Source organism: Maniola hyperantus, chromosome 9 (assembly GCF_902806685.2).
Source record: "Maniola hyperantus chromosome 9, iAphHyp1.2, whole genome shotgun sequence".
NCBI lineage: Eukaryota > Metazoa > Arthropoda > Insecta > Lepidoptera > Nymphalidae > Maniola > Maniola hyperantus.
In genome coordinates this window covers 7,751,947-7,773,317 of record NC_048544.1, presented here as the reverse complement: position 1 = coordinate 7,773,317, position 21,371 = coordinate 7,751,947, and the positions used below count along the sequence as shown (strand labels likewise).

Below are 21,371 nucleotides of genomic sequence, written 5' to 3'. Positions count from 1 at the left end.
ATTTCAGTAATTTCCTGAAGAGCTAAGTCAAAATACACTATAGATTAAAGCCTAACGGCGGTTACGAACTAATCCGATCCGAGTCCGTGAAAATACGTTCCTTTTTGCTTTGTATGGTAGCTTATGACATATGCCGTAGATATTCTCACGGATGACGGATAGAACTCGGATGACAGAAACGCAGTGCGTAATCGCCGTAAGGGCCTGTGCAGACGATGTACTAGTGACTACTATCCGCAGAGGACAAAAATTGATCTCCTGAGAATTGCACCGAATAACACACACGGTGGACTTATAGTTCGGAAGATGACGGGCTTTAGTGCTCCGCGAACAGTAGTCTCTAGTCTATGCAAGCACTCAATGTAGGTACTTAAATGGATCATAAATAAAACAACAAAGAACAGAATACTGTAATTTATTAAAGATCTAAAAACTCGTTACAATAACTAAGGAATTTCTGTACAGCCTAAAAGATCAACTAAGGCTACATTCGTAATAAATAGTCCTCCACTACTGGATAATTAAAAATAATGACTTCGGCGTATCGGTTTCAAACCGTTGCGTACTAAGAATAATATTTTCAGGCGACGCAACATGAGCACTCACTTCACAAGAACATCACGCACTATTCTGCCTATACTTACATAATATGATGAAAACGTGCAATCCTTATTGATTGACCCCTTTGCACTTTATTTTGGTGATTAAAAAATCAGCAATCAAAGATAACATAGTCTTCTTCTCGCAGACTATAAATGGACTATAGAATAATTATTTAAGCATACCATTTGTTCATAAAGCATTCGCAAACAAATATTCATGCTCTTGTTGCGCGACCTATCAACACATCTTAATGAATGACTTATGATAAAGTAGGTATAATAATTTGATGTCATGTTACATAATAGGTACATTACATTTTCGACGGAATCATCACCCGGCCAATTCGTGTCCGATTTTTTGACAGCATATTATTATTAGTATTGCGGGAGAGCATGCTATTTGATTTACTCGCGGGACATACTCAAGAGCAAGATGCGCGATATATTGACGACTCAAATAATACAGATTTTGTTTGGAAAATTAATCAATATTTTTAAACAAACTGAAGACAATTGAAATTTTTATTAAGTTAGTAAAATATGCCTTCACATTGTTGGTTTGCAATTTTTTAGTTTCTTAGTCACGACGAAGAAACGATTTCATTTAAAATCTTAACAAAAATCATTTGAATAATTGGTTCGTCTATCGAAGTAGTCTGTTGTTGTAGTTTACAGTTTTTAAAGTTTTAAACTGTCAAAAAAACTAATCACTCGCTGGCTTTAAAAATATATATTTTTTAAAGAAATTGAAACAAATTATTCAGACAATTATTATCCTGATGAAATGTGTAATATTTTATTTTGCTTTTTTATCTTGGTATTTTTTCGTTTAATAAGTTTAGAAACAAAACGCGCAAACAATTTGTGTTATGTCCTAGGTACCTATTGTAATATTCAAGTACTAACAGGAACGGCTTAACACTTCCCTCTAACTTCACTCTCAAATTAAAAAATGTTGGTATTTTTCTTAAAGAAGTTGTGATTAAAGTGTCGTGACACCTGCGTAATTTACTTCGCCGAAAATTCGGCTATGACTAGTTCACTAAATTTACGCCACCTTCGGCATAACGCCGTACTTCGCGCCGGGCATTTATTTCGGCAAGACCACATTTTACGCGACCCGCATTTTCAATGCGCGTAGCAATCCGTCATGCCAAAAAGGTGTCATGTCAACCGAATACTACGACCGAAAATTTATCCACTCCACTTTCTGTGACGTAATAATTTACACAGGTATGTCAAGACGCTTAGAGGATGGACGAATTCGCACCTTATAGTATTTGAATAGAGTAATACCCTATAGCGATGGTCCGTGAGGCGTGCTACGCGGCGGTGGTGGGTGCAACAGGGGTGCCCTCGTCAGGTTTGCTCTCAAGGGAGAATGGCGGGATGCGACAGTCGAAAGTATAGCCATCTTCGCGCTCCATTCTAAACGTTCCCCTGTAACCAAACAAATAAATGAGCTGTATTTAAACAAAAATGGCCACGTGCGAGTCAGACTCGCGTACGAGAATACGCGCGATAAGCTATATAGACATATGCCGCTCGTGAAACTGACGGCTTGCGAGTTCTCATTCACTGCGGCACAGGAGGGGCTTACCACATGTGTCCACTGGGCGCCTGCAGGCTCACGTGGCTGCTGTACTGGAAGGCGGGCGCGTGGCGCGCTAGCAGCGGCTCCTGCCCCACCACGCCCCGCCCGCGCACCGTCTCCAGCGTGCCGCTCAGTGAGAAGATCCGCCAGTGCCGCTCACGCAACTGCACGGCTTGCGAGCCCAAGTTTTCTAACCGGATGCAATACCGCCACTGAAATACGTAAGAAAGAAACTGAAAAAAGATCTTTCACGCGTAAAAAAGGAGTGCTCTTATATAATTATCTTCTTTATAGACAACATGGCATGGCTCTTATATGCTCACTAGTTTACGCCTGCGACTTCGTCCGCGTGGACTACTCAAACTACAAACCCCTATTTTACCCCCCTAGGGGTTGAGTTTTCAAAAATCCTTTCTAAGCGGATGCCTACGCCATAATAGCTATCTGCATGCCAAATTTCAGCCCGATTCGTTCAGTAGTTTGAGCTGTGCGTTGATAGATCAGTCAGTCTGTCACCTTTTCGTTTTATATATTTATAGATACCATCTGATTTTCTAGGACTAAAAGTAGCCTATGTCACTCTTCATGTCTTTAACTATATCCATGCAAAAAATTACGTCAATCCTTTGCTTCATTGCGGCGTTATTGAAGGGCAAACGATCAAATCAACTAACAAACACACTCTCCCATTCATAATGTGAGTAGTGTTATACTATGGGTACTGATTCTGATGAAGATTTTTACTTGCCCAGTAAACAGCAGAGTTCTGCGACTCCCGACTTCCCATGTAGAATGGTATAACGGTGACACGCACCCCCTCTGTGGTCTCGCGATGAACGTCGCTTAGTTCTAGCCATGGATGATTCTTCTTTTGCCAAGCTCGTAGAGTTTCTTGCGCTATAAATGGTGGATCTGAAATGATTGACAACAATCGTGTCGGTCTAGGAAATGGGATGATTCCTATGTCAAAAATAAATTGCTTCTTAGGAATTATTATGTAAATATTTATTAAATAATATATAATTAATAAATATAAAAGGTCTTCCAAAACTCGTAAAATCCACGTCCACTGTTAGTTTTAAGTTTGCTAACCATTTTAAATTAACGATTTAACAAAAAAGAGTACGTCAAATTACGCCAAACGTTTATGACGTCACATCTATGTATTTCATACTAGCTCCCTTACTAAGCGAGCGCTTTGATGTTTAATAAAAAAGTTGATTTGATTAGTAGTTACCATCCCTATTTCTCACATTTTATATTCGTTTCTACTGGAAAATTACATAATACATAACATCTCATTGTATGGAATGTTTCTGCAAATAAAGAATTTTGAATATTTTTCAAAACATAAAGAAACCACCACAAATTACGCGTACAACCGATTTTTGTCGGAGGCGGATTTATATCCGTCAAAGGTCGCCCTCAAACGGTCAGAAGGGGTCTCCGATTTTGCGCTAGTTCAACGCACGCTTTCGAACAATTTAGCACAGTACACTTATATCAGTCTCTCCTTTAAAAATCGGATCGAGTCAACAAGAATCAAGTCATTCTTTACTCCGATTTTGTAAAGCCATTAAAGTAGCAAAGGTTTGATCATCGACTTTTAAATATAAAATACTGTTAAGATACCTTTGTCAGGGTTGTGCATAAGAAATTTATCAAATAGTTCGTGCTGTAGTGGAACACGCTCTACAGAGGTGTATGGGATGATGTCGTCATGCGCCACATAGTCTAAGCCCGGTATAGCGTACAAACTACGACTGGACTCCTGGTTGCCGAGAAATGTAACAGCCTCGGTCTGCGCGCGCTGCAATATTACATTACATTAACAAAAACAAAAACATAATTAATATGATAGCAAACATTTTACGTAAGAATTTTTTAATTATTGGTAACTAGTAGCCTCATACATGTACTTGAAAAAACCTAGCTTCATAATTTACATTTCCGATTACAAAATTATTATTCTACATTGAACACAATCTAAGCATTAATTCTTTGAAAGAGTTGTTTCTATTTATCATAGTTTTAATTACCTCTAAAATACAATTAAAAATATAATAACAGGTAAAACAATATGTAATATTAAAATACTTACATATAATTAAAGCTACAAACACGTGATTGTATAAACAAAGTACAACCCAATGAAATTAGTATTAATAAAATTTTAACAAACCATTTAAGATGATAAATATAATATCTGCACTCGAAATGGAAGTAATTTAATGACCTATTATTTACAAATATGTAAAATGTGATTAAAACTGTGAATGACATTGCATTTATTAAACACAAAATATATGATAATATGTTATCTTATGTACACAATTGTTAGGTATTATCTCTACATAGTATAAAATAAAGTCACTTCTGTCTGTATGTATGTATGAACGCGTAGATGTTTTAAACTACGCAACGGATTTTAATGCGGTTTTCACCAATATATGGAGTAATTCAAGAGGAAGGTTAATAGGTATAGTTAATTTCTCAAAAAGTTAGAGATCCCTAGGGAAATTGAAATAATGTGAATTAGGTCGGAAAAAATCCTCTCATTTGAGAGTTTCCGAGGCATGCGCTGCCTAAATGGTCAAAGTTACACGAAAACAACGTATGGTGAAATTGTTTATCTTATAAAGTTCTACAAAAAAATCCGCCATTGCATACATGTGTCTTTTAAGGTTGGCTCGATAATCGATTTTATGATTTTCATCCCTCTTCACTGACACCACATTAGTATCTACATTGCACCCGTGCGAAACCGGGGCGGGTCGCTAGTTTATGTATGTTATGCATGTAGAATATTATGAGACCTGGAATCACCGAACTGCTGTACCTAACACCTCTCTGATCCATTCGCATTATGCAATGAGCAACATATTTGTAGTCAGTTTTGAATACATTTGTTACATTTGCACACTGCAAAGTGACATTGATAAGCCAGAGCTCTTGTTATTGTGAGACATTATCCCATCATTCCATTACACCTCTAAGTTTTACTCACGTTAGTAGCTTACGTAATTAATTGAAAACAAATTTACTAAGGTAAATGACACTTATAAGAGTATTTACATAAATACATTTGTCGTAAGTTAATTATGTAAGCTACTTACGTGAGTAAAACTTGCAGGTGTAATTGCAGCCTTAAGTCAAATGCAATGTAATGTAGATGTCCAGTTAAAATGTTGATATAAATTTTTGCTTGCAAAGCATTATAAGAATCATAACAAACTAAGGTAAATCATCACTACTGCTCCAAATAGTGTTTAGCCGCCAAATCTCTTCAATTTCATCAAGTACAGTACGCAGCAGAAAACAATGTACATTGACCTTTAGAAAGAGGTCGCGGTTTTGTAGAGCATTGTCTCTGTCGTTGAGACCAACAAAATGTAACATAAGTATGAGTGACAGAGACAACACTCTACAAAGCCAATATATCATTCTAAAGGCATTATTTTCTGCCGCGTACTGTACTTATTGTGTTTCTTAAGCACAAAAAGTAATTCTAATCGTACATTATCATGTTTCAACAGATGTATTTAATATAATTCCTATTTTACTGCTAGTCTGCTAAACAGTAAACAGTTTTAGGATAGATGTGTAACTGTACACATCTATCCTAAAACTGATCATATCGATGTGTGTTTGCACAGTCAAAAATAAAATCATCTTAATTAAATTTGAATAGGTACCATTGATAATTATTTTATTTATGACACTTATTAAATCTATTATCTAAATCTATCTATCTAAAAAAAGTACTAGCTGCTTTATAAAAACACTACACCCTTTGCTGGATGTAATTTTTGAAAATCTTTTAATAGTGGTCCATCTCATAGACCTCTATATGAGATGCACCACTACTACAGGATTTTCACCACTATTAAAGGACCTACATGCAAAATCTCTTATTTCCAGAGCTGTAAATTGATATGTTAATAATATGATAATGCTTCTCCCATTAGAAATGTAGGTTAAAATAATTATTTAACCATATCTGGTAAATTAAGCAAATACTTAATATTTAACAGAAATAAGGAAGAAAAAGCAAGATTTGTGATACAAAAAAGTAATGTAAATTTATTTTATATAAAAAAACTGGCAAAGTGCGAGTCGGACTCGCGCACCGAGGGTTCCTTAGCGAAAACAGCAAGAATTTTTTTTTAATGAACCACAAAAGTAACTTTGTTTGTAGAGGTTTATTGTTAATATTTAAAAAAAACTCTGATAGTTAGAGCGTTAAGTTTTATTTTTTCTATAAAATATAGGTACATACATTTCTATTGACCATAATTTCAGATTTTTCGATTGGTAAACTTTAGATATAACAGGGGAGGAACTGTATTTTATTTGATATTTTACATGATAAATCAAAAACTATTATGTATAAAAATGAATAAGAATCTGTTTTAGAATGTAAAAGAAAAGCCCTTTGATATGATCCACTTGATAAAGTTATCTTACTTTGAAAACTGAAAATAAATATTATTAGTTCTCATGAACACATTTTAATTTTTTTCTTTTGATGTGACCACAAATTCACAGTTTCCGAATTTATCCTTTACTTGTGCTATAAGACCTATATCTACCTGTCTATCTTCTATGTCAACGTGAAGTACCCTATAAGTAGATAGGTTATGTGTATAGGTTAAGTGATAGACATGACAGACAGACAACAAAGTGATCCTATCAGGATTCCATTTTTTTGCTTTTGAGGTACGGAACCCTAAAAACTGACTAAATCAATATTTATGTTATTTTATTTAGATTTAGATTGGCGCTTAACTTACTTTAAAGTTTAAACATAACACACCTCATATCTAAAGGCAACTAGCCACCAATAACATCTAGATACATTAAGTAAATTTAATAAAAGTTAAAAACAGTGCAATAATTTCAATAATACTGTCAGCATCAGTCTAAATAGTTCATAACACTGGCAAAATGTGACACTATAGTGACTACTGTGATATTATGATATCATAATATGTAACCAAGAATAGGCAGCGTTTACGTATTAACAATCACTTGCCAAGATAATAATCATGTAACAATAAAATACTTACTATATAAGGTGCATCTCTTGTATCTATCAGTACTTGGTAAAAAGTATGGGTCCTTCCCTTGACTTCTTTACCCACATTTGAGAGAGAATCTCTATTTGTATCAGTGGTATCCGCAGACTCCATGGTCTCTTTTTTATTGGTGGCATCTCTGTCATAGACTCTTGCTAGCCATGGGAATAATATAACGCCTCGATAACCGAATACCTTATGCAAAATGAGCTGTCCGGTTTCATATTTGCCTGTTGCTTTAGGTGCCTCTAATTTACCAACTTCAGCCAGCCTAAAAAAACAGTTTGGCGAACAGGAATTATTAATTTCTTAGGTTATGCACGTAATAGTTAAAAATTAAGTGCCTACTTACCGTGTATAATGCGCCACATGAGTTAATATTACCCGTGATGCTGTTAATCTTAAAGGATTTGTAGGTACAAGTCTTAAGATAATTTCCATTTTAACATTGTAAATTAGATTTTTTCGCAACACTTTTGTTTTTAATTTTTGTTTGACAAAATACACGAATTGATGACTTTGACATTGAGAAACGTCAATTCCTCTATTGTCTTTGACGAATGATCGACGACGGTCGATATTGGCTAGAACCCAGAGCCGTACAACAAGTTAAAAAAACAATCGTAACTCGTAACTGGTCTGTGACTTTATCACCAAAGAGAATATTATGACTTGCGTTTTTGGCGGGAAACGCGAAGCGCGCTTTTTAATTGAAAATTGTTAAAAATATAGTTTTTGAGTGTAAATAGTACATTATTTTGTAAATAGTTTTCGTTAAACTGTGGTACAATGCCGTCAGATAGTGACGGCGGTGATTTGGAACCAGCAGCGGGCAAAAAGAGGAAGAAAATGCAAAAGGAGAAACCCTCTGAAAGTGATGGTGCAAAATACAAACCATTTATAAAACCAGGGTATCGCCGGGCGTACGGCGATACTAGTACCAATTCAGAATTCCCTGTATACGTAGAAAGCACAGAAGATATCAAACTAGGAAACAAAAATCCCCTAGTGGTATCCAAATATTTTAAACAAGTAAAAGGTGTAAGTGAAAGTAGGCGCATAAACGCTACTAAAATTATGCTTGTCTTCAAACAAGCGACAGCGGCTAATGACTTTTTGAAGCACGAGTGCCTTTCAGTTTATAAACTTCGAGCGTTCATCCCGGCGTCCTCTGTGGAAAGGGTAGGGGTGGTTAGGTTCATTCCAAAAGAATCTAGCAATCAGGAACTATTCAATAAACTCTCCTCGGAAAGTGAAGTAATAGGTGTAAAGAGATTTTTGAAAAAAGTGGGAGAGGAGCTAATTCCTCTGTCCACTATCAGTGTAATTTTCAGCGGTACTAGTCTACCGCAGTACATTTATTTGGACAACTGGAGATACAAAGTTTTCACTTATGTTCCTCCTTTAATGCAATGTTTTAAATGTATGAAATTTAACCATTATGGGAAAATTTGTAAAAATCAGCAAATATGCTCACGGTGCGCTGGTGAGCACCATTACAAGGACTGCACGACAGATACACTGAAGTGCAGCAATTGTGGGGGTGCGCATCTTGCAATATCAAAAACGTGTCCTGTAAAGGCAGCGAGAATGGAGAGGAACAAAAAAGAAACCTACTCAAAAGTAGTTCAAATAAGTAGTGCGAGTTTCCCTCCACTCCCAAAGCCTCAGAGCCCTCAGACATATCAAAAAAGCCAAACTACATACTCACAGCCTAAGCAAACTACACAGACAAAGACAGAAATTTCACACAATGATATTGTAAATAACTCTAAGCTTTTAGGAGCCATAGTAAACACTTTGGTTACAATAGGGAACTCTAATAATATTAAGACTACTAATCAAATCAAAGAAACATTTTTAGAACATTTAAATAAAATATAATGGATTCTCACCTAACTATTGTGCAGCATAATATCCAAAGTATTAACAATAAGAAACCCTTGGTTAAAACATTTTTGGAACAACATAATATTGATATTTTGCTATTAAATGAGACCTGGCAAAAAAATACAAGTAATCCTATTAGATTTTCAGGATATAATTTTGTAGGAAAAAATGCAAATAATGAACATGGTGGAGTAGGCATTTTATTAAAAAATACATTAAAATATAAAATATTGCCAACACAATTTTATCAAGATGTCCAGTCCATAGCAATTTCTCTAGAAACTAATATTGGTTCCGTGTCGATTCTATGTGTTTATTGTCCACCTAAAAATAACAATTATTGTAGAATTAATAAACTTAAAAATATTATTGCTAGCTTACCAAAACCTTGTATAGTCTCAGGAGATTTTAACGCGCATCATATTGCTTTTGGGTGCAGTTGTACAAATTCAAGAGGCAAAACATTGTTTGAAATTTTTGATGAACATGACCTATGCCTGTTAAACACAGGTGTATCTACTACAGTACAAAGACCTAATGCAAATAGCTCTGCTATTGATGTGACAGGGGTGAGTCCCGTACTAGCACCTCTATGTGAATGGTCAGTGGGTGACGATCCTTTGGGTAGTTACCACTATCCAACATTTACAAAATTAAGCCTAGTTCCATCTAAATATTCTGTCAATGACAAAGTAGAGAAATTTCTATTTCATAAAGCAGATTGGACCAAATATTATGCAAAATCAGAGGAATACTTTAAAGGTATAACTTTTGATGAAAAAGATCCTTCACAGTCTTATGATAAGTTCTGTGAAGTTTTAAATACTCTTAGAAAAGAATTCGTTCCTTATGTAAAAATTGAAGGTCCTAGACTTTTTAAAACTCCTGCTCCTTGGTGGGATGAAAACTGTGAAGTTGCTGTTAAAAATTCGAGAGAAGCTTTACAGTTATATAAAAGAAATGGGTTGATGGAAAATTACATTAATTATAAACAATTGGATGCACAAAAAAAATTAATAATTAAGGATGCTAAGAAAAATAGTTGGTACAAGTTATGTTCAACATTCAATAGATATACTCCTATTACTCGAGTATGGAATTATATGAAAATGTTTAAACGTATTAAAAACCCACCACAGCATAAAAATGATGTATGGATTCCCGATTTTATTTCAAAATTTAAACATGATAACAATAACACAACGTTAAATACCTCTGTTTTCGAATTTAATAATGATTCTGACAAGCATATGTTACTTTTAAAGCCTTTCACTTTTGCAGAATTTAATATAGCACTTAAATCAAGAAAAAACTCTACACCCGGCTTAGATAACATTCCATATATAATGATTAAAAAATTGCATAAATTAGGTCAATTAGCTTTACTTGATATATTTAATAGGCTATGGGATAATCAATGTGTTCCAGAGAGTTGGAAGATCCAATGTATAGTACCGATTTTAAAACCTGATAAATCTTCATCTGATTGTAATTCATACAGACCAATATCACTAACATCATGCATAGGAAAATTATTTGAACAAATGCTAAAACTGAGATTAGATTATTTTACAGAAAAAAATAAATTATTACCAACATTCCAATACGGTTTCCGAAAAGGAAGAAGTGCTAATGAGAGTTTGACATCATTTGTATCGGATTTAAGAAGCTGTAAGTTATCAAAAGATGCTGCAGTATGTGTATTTTTGGATATAGAAGGTGCTTATGATAATGTTGATTTAAACCAGATTATTACTTCTCTTCATGAAATTGGCATTCCTGGAAAAATGTTAAAATGGCTATCAAATTTTTTAAATAACAGAAAGTTTTATGTTAAGTATAATAATATACTTCATGGACCTAACTCAACAAGTAAAGGCCTTATGCAAGGTGCATCATTATCTCCAATTTTATACAATTTATATACCTCTCAAATTGAGAAATATGTAACAACAAGGGATGTTAAAATTTTACAATTTGCAGATGACTTGTTATTATATAGTGTAAATAAAAATGTAGAAATAGCTGTAAATAATGTTAATTCAGCATTGACTCAGGTGCAAAATTATTACCAAAACACTTTAAAATTAAGTATTAATACCTCTAAAAGTTCATGCATGGTATTTGGTGGACCAGTAGATGTAAACATTAAATATAATAACTTAGATGTTCCAATTGTAAGAAATAAGAAGTTCTTAGGAGTAATTTTTGATACAAAACTAAAATTCGATGCTCACATTAACTACATTTGTAAAAATGCATTAAAAAGCATTAATCTTATTAGATGTTTAGCTGGTACATTTTGGGGTTCAGATCCCAAAGTTCTGACTTTGTTGTACAATAGTATGGTTAGAAGTCATTTTGATTATAGCTGTCTTGCGTATATGCAAACTAATCCATCGTTGTTGAAAAAATTGGATGTCATTCAAAATATAGGTTTGAGAATAATAAGTGGAGCAATGCGGTCTACACCTATTAATTCAATGGAAGTAGAAACATGTATCCCTCCTTTGCCGGTGAGACGTGTTTATTTGGCTGAAAAGTTTTGTTTGAAGCAACTATTCGCTAACTCCAACTTGGTAAACAAATTATTACTTCCACAGGATTTATTAAAAGTTACTGAAGCATCAATTGAAACTCTACAACCTACAGCGGAAGCACTTCTTTCCGGTAAAGGACCTACTATGTCAATGATTATGACTTATATGCATAGTATTGCTAGTAAGATAAATGTGAATGACGTTTGGCCTATGTATGATTGCCACTATGATGTAATAAACCTCGGAAATAGAATACACATCACTGATATTAAATCCAATTTAGACTTCCTATTGTTCATTGAAGAAAATTGTAAAAATCATTATAGGATATATTCGGATGGTTCTAAAAATGAGAACTTTGTAAGTTCTGCTTTCTATGATTCACAGTTAAAAAAATGTAGATCATATAAATTAAACTCTGACTGCAGTGTGTTTACTGCTGAATGCGTTGCCCTGTTCAAGGCATTGGAATATATCAAAGAAGAATTAATGTTTAAAATTAATAACTATGTTTTAATAACAGACTCGAAAAGTGTTCTTTTAGCTATAAATAATTTTAATTTTAGTAATTATAAATTAGTTTATATTATTTTCCAAATTAAAAATGTACTACTTAATTTAAAACAAAGGGGAATTAATATAGAATTTGTTTGGGTACCCTCCCACAGAGGCATAACAGGAAATGAAGTGGTTGATTCTGCTACAAGAAGAAGTAATTTTTATGAAGATTGTTCAAGTAGCATCAAAGTGCCATTTACGGATTTATGCAATACAATTAAAATAAGACAAAAGAAATTGTGGAGTGAAGTGTGGGATGTGACTAATAAAAATAAAGGAAAATGGTATGCGGAAATTCAAAAGGAAATACCAATACAACCATGGTATTTCAAAACAAAGTGTGAATCTAGAAAATTTACATCATTAATGAATAGACTGAGATTTGGTCACTGTCTGGTGCCAACACACCTGAATAAAATAAAAATACTAAACAGTAAAAAATGCAACTATTGTGATTATGAGGAGGCTGATGTTAATCATATGATACTCAAATGTCCAGCTTTTGGCATACAAAGACTTATATTAGCCAGTGATCTAAACACTATAAATATGGAACAAAAACAAAAAATTGATTTTCCCCGCCATGTAAAGGACTTGTTGTGTAAAACGTCATATTTTAAGTCTATTTTTAATTATATAAGTAATACTATAAATAAAGTGTAAAAACGTTAGACTAATTAGTTATAAGCAATTTTGTATTTTTAGAATAATATTTAGTTATAAGCAATTTTGTATTTTTAGAATTTGTAAATTTTTGAAAGGCCTTAAAGGACTGTTATCCAGGGCCGTAAAATAAATAAAAAAAAAAAAAAAAAAAAAAAAGAGAATATTATAATCCTATGATTATAATCACTATGCTATGTTTATCACTTTATTTTAAACGACCGACCCATAGATTATCTACTATATACTAGAAACCGACCGTATCGTGTAGGTACCTACCTATCTGAAAATCCCGTGGAAAATCCAGAAAACTATAATCGTATCAAATATCGAACGTCATAAACACTAGGTAGTCGATACCTATTGAACGTGTAGGTAGCTCTAAAAATACGTAGCATTCGCTTTAATTAATAGATTCGTGATTCGATCTAATTATTGTGCCAAACAACATAACAGCACGCATCAGCACCGCATCAGCATTCGGCAAATACCTGGGTCGGTGGTATACCTATATAATGTACTCTGTGGTCGGTGGCAAATACCACAGATGGCTTGCTTTCTTGTTGCTTTCCAATCGGAACGTTCCAAAGTGTTGCAGACAGCAGAGCATAGGTACGCATAACGCAAATACGGAATACTCGTCCACACGCTTGTTTGTCGCAAGCATTTGGCAGATCATAAAATATGATCCGAGATTCATACAATCGTAGATACTATATCTGTGGTTCCAAGGCTCATGTTATAAGAGTAAAGAGCTAGAATAGAACCCAGAGCCCTAACATAAAGTTAAAAAAAAGCTGTATAAAACATAGGTTCAAAGGTTTTTTTAATATTTTTATAGATTTTAAATACCAATAGTTTTTAGACAATTTTTAAAATGTTTAGCTTACTGTGTAGAACAGCTAATAAGTTTGGTAAGTAAAAATATACATCTTATAAGTTTTCTCATTTCCTAAATAGTACTTAATACTTAGTTCGTCTGTTTGTTATCGCGCGTATAACTCATAAACCACCAAATACTACTCTAACTGATCAAAACTCAAAAGCCAGTTATTTTTATTCATAATATTCGATAAAATATGAATAATTATTAATCTCATTTCCTTTAGGTGCAACAAAACACCATTCAAGATGCATAGCCTCCCTTTCGGCCCTTCCTGAAACATACCAGATGTTGTACAAAACCTGCAGAGATTTTGCAGAGCAAGAGCTCAAACCAAATGCTGCTAATTTTGACCGAAATCACTTATATCCTGGCGATGCTATTAAGAAAATGGGTGAACTTGGCCTAATGGCAATAGCTACGCCAGAAGAGTGTGGAGGAACAGGCCTGGACTATTTAGCTTACGCCATAGCCTTAGAGGAAATTTCTAGAGGCTGTGCGTCTGCTGGGGTCATTATGTCAGTAAATAATTCTCTTTACTTGGGGCCTGTGAACCACTGGGGTACTGACAAACAAAAGAAAGAGTTTGTGACACCTTTTTGCACTGGTAAGTATGGTCAGTGGAACTATTTTCAAGAGTTTGTACAGTACGCGGCCGAAAGTAATGTACATCGACCTTTAGAAGGAGATAGCAAATTTGTAGAGCACTGTCTCTGTCGTTGAGACTGGCGAAACGTCAGGAAACAGGTATGAGTGACAGAGACAATGTTCTAAGCCGAAATGTCATTCTAAAGGCTTACTTTCGACCGCATACTGTAGCTTTTAATTTAAAATTTTATTAATATACCTTTCAGGGGACCAAGTTGGATGTTTTGCACTCTCTGAGCCAGGAAATGGATCAGATGCGGGCGCCGCATCTACGACGGCCAAAACAAGTGGTGACAAATGGGTTCTTAACGGTACCAAATGTTGGATCACTAACGGTTATGAGAGCAAAGCATCTGTTGTGTTTGCCACTACAGACAAAAACCTAAAACATAAAGGCATTTCTGCGTTCATTGTACCTAAACCTATAAATGGGTTAGAATTGGGAAAGAAAGAAGATAAATTAGGTATCAGAGGATCATCTACCTGTTCCCTCATATTCGAGGACTGTGAGATTCCCAAAGAGAATATCTTGGGTGAGCCTGGATTAGGGTTCAAGATTGCTATGATGACATTAGATGCAGGTAGAATTGGTATTGCATCACAAGCCTTAGGCATAGCACAGGTAAAAAAAGAAATCGAATGAAAAATATATATGCTTTTCTAAAAAAGTCAAGCATGTTTAGTTTGATTTTTTTTTCACTATTTCTATACCAAAATACAGTATGTAAATCTCTTTTTTTTAGGCATCATTAGATGTATCTGTAGAGTATGCATCAAAAAGGATGGCATTTGGCAAGCCAATCATGAAACTACAAGCAATACAAAACAAGTTGGCAGATATGGCAGTGCAGCTAGAGTCAGCTAGGCTTCTCACATGGCGTGCAGCTTTGCTCAAAGACAACAAAAAGCCTTTCACTAAGGAGGCAGCTATGGCTAAACTTGCAGCATCTGAGGCAGCAACATTTTTATCACATCAATGTATACAGGTAGAAATAAGAATATTTCATACTAGATGATGCATGCAACATCCCATCACCCACATGGTTTTAGGTTTCTAAAATGTTGTGGGAAATCTTTGATTTGCCAGGATAAAAAATATCCTATGTCACTATCCTATGTTTTAGACTATATCCTTACAAAAAGTCACGCCGCTCTGTACAATCAAATATTTTAACATCTATTATATTGGTACATGGACGAGAGAATCGCGGCGAGTCTCGCAATGTGACAAAATTCGATGGGCCTATCCTATCCCCAGTCACAATCCACAGAGCGATACTATCGCCGCGATTCTCTCGTGCGTGGAGATGGCGCTTAAGGGCATATTGTTTTGTTGAGACTAAAGTCCCTCACCTTGTAAGGTCAGTGTTTTGCCATATATGTTGTTATGTAATCCATTTTTAGAGTTCCATCAAAGCAAGATTAATATAATATACCAAGTGCTATATTATACAAAGGGCTTCTATACGTTCTAAAACAGATTTTTATTTATTTTTATGCACAATAGTTTTTATTTATACTGCTAAATTTCGAAAAAATACGTCTGTAGTACGGAACCCTTGCGCGCGAGTCTGACCCTTGTTTTTATTAAATTGTTTGTTTAAATTGCAGATTCTTGGTGGTATGGGTTATGTATCAGACATGCCTGCAGAGAGACACTACAGGGATGCTAGAATTACAGAGATATATGAAGGTACTTCAGAAATACAGAGATTAGTGATTGCCGGACAAATCATCAAAGAATATGGTGTATAATGAATAATAAAAGCCACCATGTTCTTTACAATATAGACTGATTTTATAATTAATATTATTTGAAAAGCGTGTTCAACACAAATATTGTAAAGAAATATGTAATTCTAATGTAAGATAAATGAATTGCTATAAGTTCTCTACTCATATTATGTAATGCATGCAATATTTAAAACAATTGCATTATTTTAACTCTTATTAACAAATTTAGATTTAAATCTTGTATTTTTGATATAAGTATTATTTGATTAAACTTATTTCTATATTGATGCCACAGAAAATGTTATTAGAAAAATAGATCATACAAGTACAAATGGATAAAAATCCCAATTTAAACAATCTGTGTAGTTGGAAATGTTTATATATTTAAAAATAACAATACAGATAAACAAACATTTTAAAACTTTTATATGCATTTCCTGAGATAATTAATTTGCGTCTTAAAATATATGGTATATAATAAATGCTATAAATAGTGACAGAAGACTATTATTTACTGGCCAGGTCCTGAGAGAGACTTGTCCATAAATTTCCTTTTAGCAAAACACAGCCACCATTTGCTGGGTTTGCCATCTTCTGTAGCAAATACCTACAAAAAATGCTAGATTACTATAATGACACTAAAAACTCTTCAATCAAAGCATCTATGCACAAAGCTTCACAAGTGCAAAAGTCTGTTTTTAAGGTTCCGTACCTCAAAAGGAAAAACGGAACCCTTATAGGATCACTTTGTTGTCAGTCTGTGTGTCTGTCAAGAAACCTACAGGGTACTTCCCGTTGACCTAGAATCATGAAATTTGGCAGGTAGGTAGGTCTTACAGCAGACATTCGGGGAAAAATCTGAAAACTGTGAATTTGTGGTTACATCACACAAAAAAAAATTAAATTGTGGTCATGAACTAATAATTAGTATTTTCAATTTTCGAAGTAAGATAACTATATCAAGTGGGGTATCATATGAAAGGTATTCTAAAACATTTATATTTATTTTTATGCATCATAGTTTTTGAATTATCGTGCAAAATATCGAATAAATACGACTAGTACGGAGCCATCATTGTGCGAGGGTTTTTTTTTCATAGATAGATTGATTTGACATTTTTAGATGGATTGCATTAGTGTATTTAAAAAAAAAAGTGACTGTCATAATATAAATACTAGAAATAAAAATAAACTTGTAATTCCCGCCTCTAGGCTCAGTAAAGTTAGCAATTCATTTGCTCGTAATTCCATACGTTTCTATAATAAGCTTCCAGAAGACATATTGGAGATGTCTCTCAACAAGTTCAAAGTTTTCATAAAACGTAAACTAATTGAAAAATCCTATTACAATGTAAAGGATTATTTAAATGATAAGCAAGCTTGGGAATGAGTTGCTTAACGACTTTGTGATAGTTCTAATAAGTTTCAATAATTTTGTAAAGTGGTGATAATAAAAAGAATACCCGGCTGAGTTTGTTGTGGGCTCTTCTCAGACCTGGGCGCGTTTGGAACCCTCGTAGCTTTAGTTTTAAGTTTGCGTTATAATTATCACCACTATATTATCTTACAAATCTAACACTATACCAGACAATCAATAAGAGTAATTTATTACCTATTTTGAATAAATCATTTGACTTTGACTTTGACTTTGTACTATGCTCAGTTAAGTCAACAAATCGTGAATACATTTTTAATGGATTTTGTTCATAATATTGAATATAAATATATTTATTACTAGCTGACCCGGCGAACTTCGTACCGCCTAACAGTCGATTCTTTAATTTTTATTTTTTTCAATACTTAAATTTTTTTAAATTTTTCTCTCTGTAAGAACCATCCTCGTACTTCAAGGAATATTATAAAAAAAGAATTAGCGAAATCGGTTCAGCTATTCTCGAGATTTGCGATCAGCAACACATTTAGTGATTCATCTACACTAATATTATAAAGAGGAAAACTTTGTTTGTTTGTTTGTTTGTTTGTTTGTTTGTACTGAATAGGCTCAAAAACTACTGGACCGATTTTAAAAATTCTTTCACCATTCGAAAGCTACATTATCCACGAGTAACATAGGCTATATTTTATTTTGGAAAAAAATAGGGTTCCGTAAGATATTTGGGTTTTTCGGACACAAGGTGTAAAAAATCAACCAGAAAAGTTACTTATTTTGCGTACGCTGCCTAAACTATAAAAGATAGAACCATAAAATGTTCTAATTAATTGTAGATCTTATAAATATCTACAAAAAAGTCCGCGACACACTATACCCATCTATGTCGAGTGAGGCACAGCAACCATTTTTTTATTTAAAAATCTTGAATTTTTTTTGGACTACATTTAAACGCGTTTATTTTACTCATGCTATTAATCCTTATCAAAATAAATGATTTCATCACTAAGAACAGTTTATGGAGATAATATTTGGTCTTTGAATGATTAAAATTGGACGTTTGGTTTTGAAGTTATGGCGAAATTAAAATATTACGATTTCTGCTGCACGGCCCGTTGTATTATATTATATAAAGAGGTAATGTCGTTAAGTTTGTTTGTAGGGGGTAATCTTTAGAACTACTGAACCGATTTTAAAAATTCTTTCACCAGTAGAAAGCTACATTATTCCTGAGTGACATAGGCTATACGGGATCTTTAAAAACCTAAATCTACGCGGGCGAAGCCGCGGGGATCAGCTAGTATTATATAAAGAGGTAATGTCGTTAAGTTTGTTTGTAGGGGGTAATCTTTAGAACTACTGAACCGATTTTAAAAATTCTTTCACCAGTAGAAAGCTACATTATTCCTGAGTGACATAGGCTATACGGGATCTTTAAAAACCTAAATCTACGCGGGCGAAGCCGCGGGGATCAGCTAGTTTTTATATATAGAGATTAGTTTGGATGCATTATAATATTGTGAATTTGAGATCTTTGACTCTTTACTGAAGCAGTATAAGAAGTATAAAGAAATCAAGTGTTACCTTTTCACAAACTCTATTACCCGTTTCGTGTCTTAGTTGTTGTAAGTATTGCCTCATCAAATCTGAAACCCCAAGAATATTTCAATGAATGATTAATTTATTCCTCCACATTACTTACGGTACTCAGTAGAAGAAATTACACACATCACATGAACAGTCTAAAATTTTAAGAAAAATAAATAGTAAGTGATAAATGTACCTGCTTCTTGGGGAGTTGGTTTAGCATAGACAGAATTCAATGGGAATCCTGGCTCACCCGGAATGTCGAACTTTGATATTGCCAACATGTACATCTCTTGCTGTCCTTGGTTCTTGTTTGAGCATTTTTGCAGCCTTTTCAAACATTCCGAAATGTACAATGTTAAGTAAATGAGTACTCTATCAGAATCAGACTGAAACCAGAAAATATTTTACATATATACAACTGCTTTCATAATAATCCAGTTCAAAAATATTTATTAATTACTAGCATAAAGCACCCATGCAAAAAATCACGTCAATCCGTTGCACCGTTACGACGTGATTGAAGGACAAACCAATAAACCAACAAACCAACACACTTTCGCATTAAAAAGAAGGGTACTGATTTTATTACTTAAATTACCTCCAACTGTAAATATTTTTCACACCTCTAAGGGATTCTAGACCCGAGTATTTTGTATTAAATTAAACTTGATATCTCCACATGAGAAAAAGGATCTTGACAGACAGAAAATGAAGTGATCCTATAAGGGTTCCTTTTTATCCTTAATAGAATTATTTTTATTCTTTACTAAACTTTAAACTTTTACATGTACTTTTGAATTGTCAAATGCATCTACCACTTTGGTTCGGAATGCCTTTTACCTCAAAAGGAATCCAAAAATCATTAATAACTTGGAATTTTCATGATTCCAGTATTAAATCTGTAATGCTGTTAATTATTATACTGACACCCTAACACTATGGCTGCAATGGACATATACTAAAAAAATATCTATATAGCACTATGCTACAGCACTGTGAGAGATAGAAAAACTGCAGGTAGTAGGTAGTGCTTATAGTTATTTCGTTCATTCCAGGAATTTATTGGTGCACAGTTTGTCCATGACCTGTATCGATTTTGGGTATAAATAACTTACTTCTAATAATGGTGAGGTTCATGCTTAATGCTAATATCATATTCATGGAATGCACACAGGAAAACAATAGTAGAGCATCGATAGCTCAACGGTTAAAGGCGCGGACTGAAATTCGAAAGGTCGCCGGTTCAAACCCCACCCGTTGCACTAGTCGTTCCTACTCCTAGCACAAGCTTTACGCTTACTTGGAGGGGAAAGGGAAATATTAGTCAACATAATAAAATTGGTTAATATTCTTTATAAAAAAAACATATATTCTGGTGTGTATTACATATTAATGATTAATGATTGTTTTGATGTATATGACCAATGGTTTATGGTTTATAGGAATGCTACATACCTTTATTTCATAGAACCTGAAGAAAACATTAGCTTTAAAGTAATTTAAAGCCTCATCAATAATGTCTAATTCAATCTTTGGGCTTGTAGGCGCTGGGCCTCTAAAAGTAGTACGAATAGGCAATAGAGCCAAATTGCCTATTGACTGCGTGTATTCTAAAGTCGAATGATAAGCCTGAAAATACTGAAGCTTTAGGATATGTACGTAGTTTAATAATATCCAAAATCCAAATTAATTAGTCATCAGAAGACTTGTCGGACGGTCACACACTATTGATAAGAAAATAAAATATATATTACAAAATTAGTTACTTACTGGCATTTTATTCACTATTTAGTTATTACTTAGCAGAAGTTATAAAATGTGAATAAGTAGGTACAGTAATCGAGAGACTGTAATAAGCTGTAATCAAAGACGGTGATCACAGAGTACATTGAATCAACTAACTCAGTGAAGTGCCTGTATATTATTATACTCTTTGGTGAAGTGCACAGAGTAAAGTCCTTTTCATGAAAAAAGTCCCGCGGTGATTTTTGGAATTATGATATCGGTAGATTGAAGTACTGTGTAACCGCGTATGAGATAGCGATAGCACGACGTAACGATGAATAACACGACAATTATTATTACCATTGTTTAGTAGTCTATTTGTATTAACCAAACAACAATATATGTATTAAACGTTTGCAGGCGCGCTGCCATTTTAATTGTAAACACTTTGCTCATTGAACATTACGTAATCGCCC

General features: G+C 34.0%; 3 protein-coding genes across 3 annotated transcripts; 1 reads left to right on the top strand and 2 right to left on the bottom strand.

Moving 5' to 3' along the window:
* Positions 1-399: 399 nt before the first annotated feature.
* Positions 400-7,793, bottom strand: POLDIP2 (DNA polymerase delta interacting protein 2). The gene is made up of 6 exons (XM_034972155.2): positions 7,627-7,793; positions 7,266-7,545; positions 3,829-4,006; positions 2,945-3,108; positions 2,203-2,408; positions 400-2,042 (listed from the first exon to the last, which is right to left on the bottom strand). Exons 1-6 carry the CDS (start codon positions 7,713-7,715, stop codon positions 1,925-1,927), a joined length of 1,035 nt encoding a protein of 344 aa, XP_034828046.1. The 5' UTR covers positions 7,716-7,793; the 3' UTR covers positions 400-1,924.
* A 5,888-nt stretch (positions 7,794-13,681) lies between these two features.
* Positions 13,682-16,435, top strand: Arc42 (Activator-recruited cofactor subunit 42). The gene is made up of 5 exons (XM_034972152.2): positions 13,682-13,839; positions 14,035-14,415; positions 14,663-15,078; positions 15,200-15,442; positions 16,068-16,435. The coding sequence occupies exons 1-5, from the start codon at positions 13,803-13,805 to the stop codon at positions 16,209-16,211; spliced, it is 1,221 nt and encodes a 406-aa protein (XP_034828043.1). The 5' UTR covers positions 13,682-13,802; the 3' UTR covers positions 16,212-16,435.
* A 118-nt stretch (positions 16,436-16,553) lies between these two features.
* On the bottom strand, positions 16,554-21,061 carry Arpc3A (Actin-related protein 2/3 complex, subunit 3A). The gene is made up of 5 exons (XM_034972157.2): positions 20,941-21,061; positions 20,626-20,799; positions 19,364-19,556; positions 19,165-19,226; positions 16,554-16,797 (listed from the first exon to the last, which is right to left on the bottom strand). Exons 1-5 carry the CDS (start codon positions 20,944-20,946, stop codon positions 16,702-16,704), a joined length of 531 nt encoding a protein of 176 aa, XP_034828048.1. The 5' UTR covers positions 20,947-21,061; the 3' UTR covers positions 16,554-16,701.
* Between the last annotated feature and the right edge of the window lie 310 nt (positions 21,062-21,371).

What these genes read in the sequence shown, in the direction of transcription:
- POLDIP2 (XM_034972155.2), bottom strand. Translation starts at nt 7,715, where the DNA reads ATGGAAATTATCTTAAGACTTGTACCTACAAATCCTTTAAGATTAACA. An exon ending in CAAGAGATGCACCTTATATA is followed by an intron (nt 4,007 to 7,265) that starts GTAAGTATTTTA and finishes GTAATATTGCAG; the next exon opens with CGCGCGCAGACCGAGGCTGT. An exon ending in GCGCCCAGTGGACACATGTG is followed by an intron (nt 2,043 to 2,202) that starts GTAAGCCCCTCC and finishes GTTTGGTTACAG; the next exon opens with GGGAACGTTTAGAATGGAGC.
- Arc42 (XM_034972152.2), top strand. Translation starts at nt 13,803, where the DNA reads ATGTTTAGCTTACTGTGTAGAACAGCTAATAAGTTTG. An exon ending in TAGAACAGCTAATAAGTTTG is followed by an intron (nt 13,840 to 14,034) that starts GTAAGTAAAAAT and finishes CATTTCCTTTAG; the next exon opens with GTGCAACAAAACACCATTCA. An exon ending in TATCACATCAATGTATACAG is followed by an intron (nt 15,443 to 16,067) that starts GTAGAAATAAGA and finishes TTTAAATTGCAG; the next exon opens with ATTCTTGGTGGTATGGGTTA.
- Arpc3A (XM_034972157.2), bottom strand. An exon ending in TCAGGTTCTATGAAATAAAG is followed by an intron (nt 19,557 to 20,625) that starts GTATGTAGCATT and finishes TTCTGGTTTCAG; the next exon opens with TCTGATTCTGATAGAGTACT. An exon ending in GTAATAGAGTTTGTGAAAAG is followed by an intron (nt 16,798 to 19,164) that starts GTAACACTTGAT and finishes CATTTTTTGTAG; the next exon opens with GTATTTGCTACAGAAGATGG.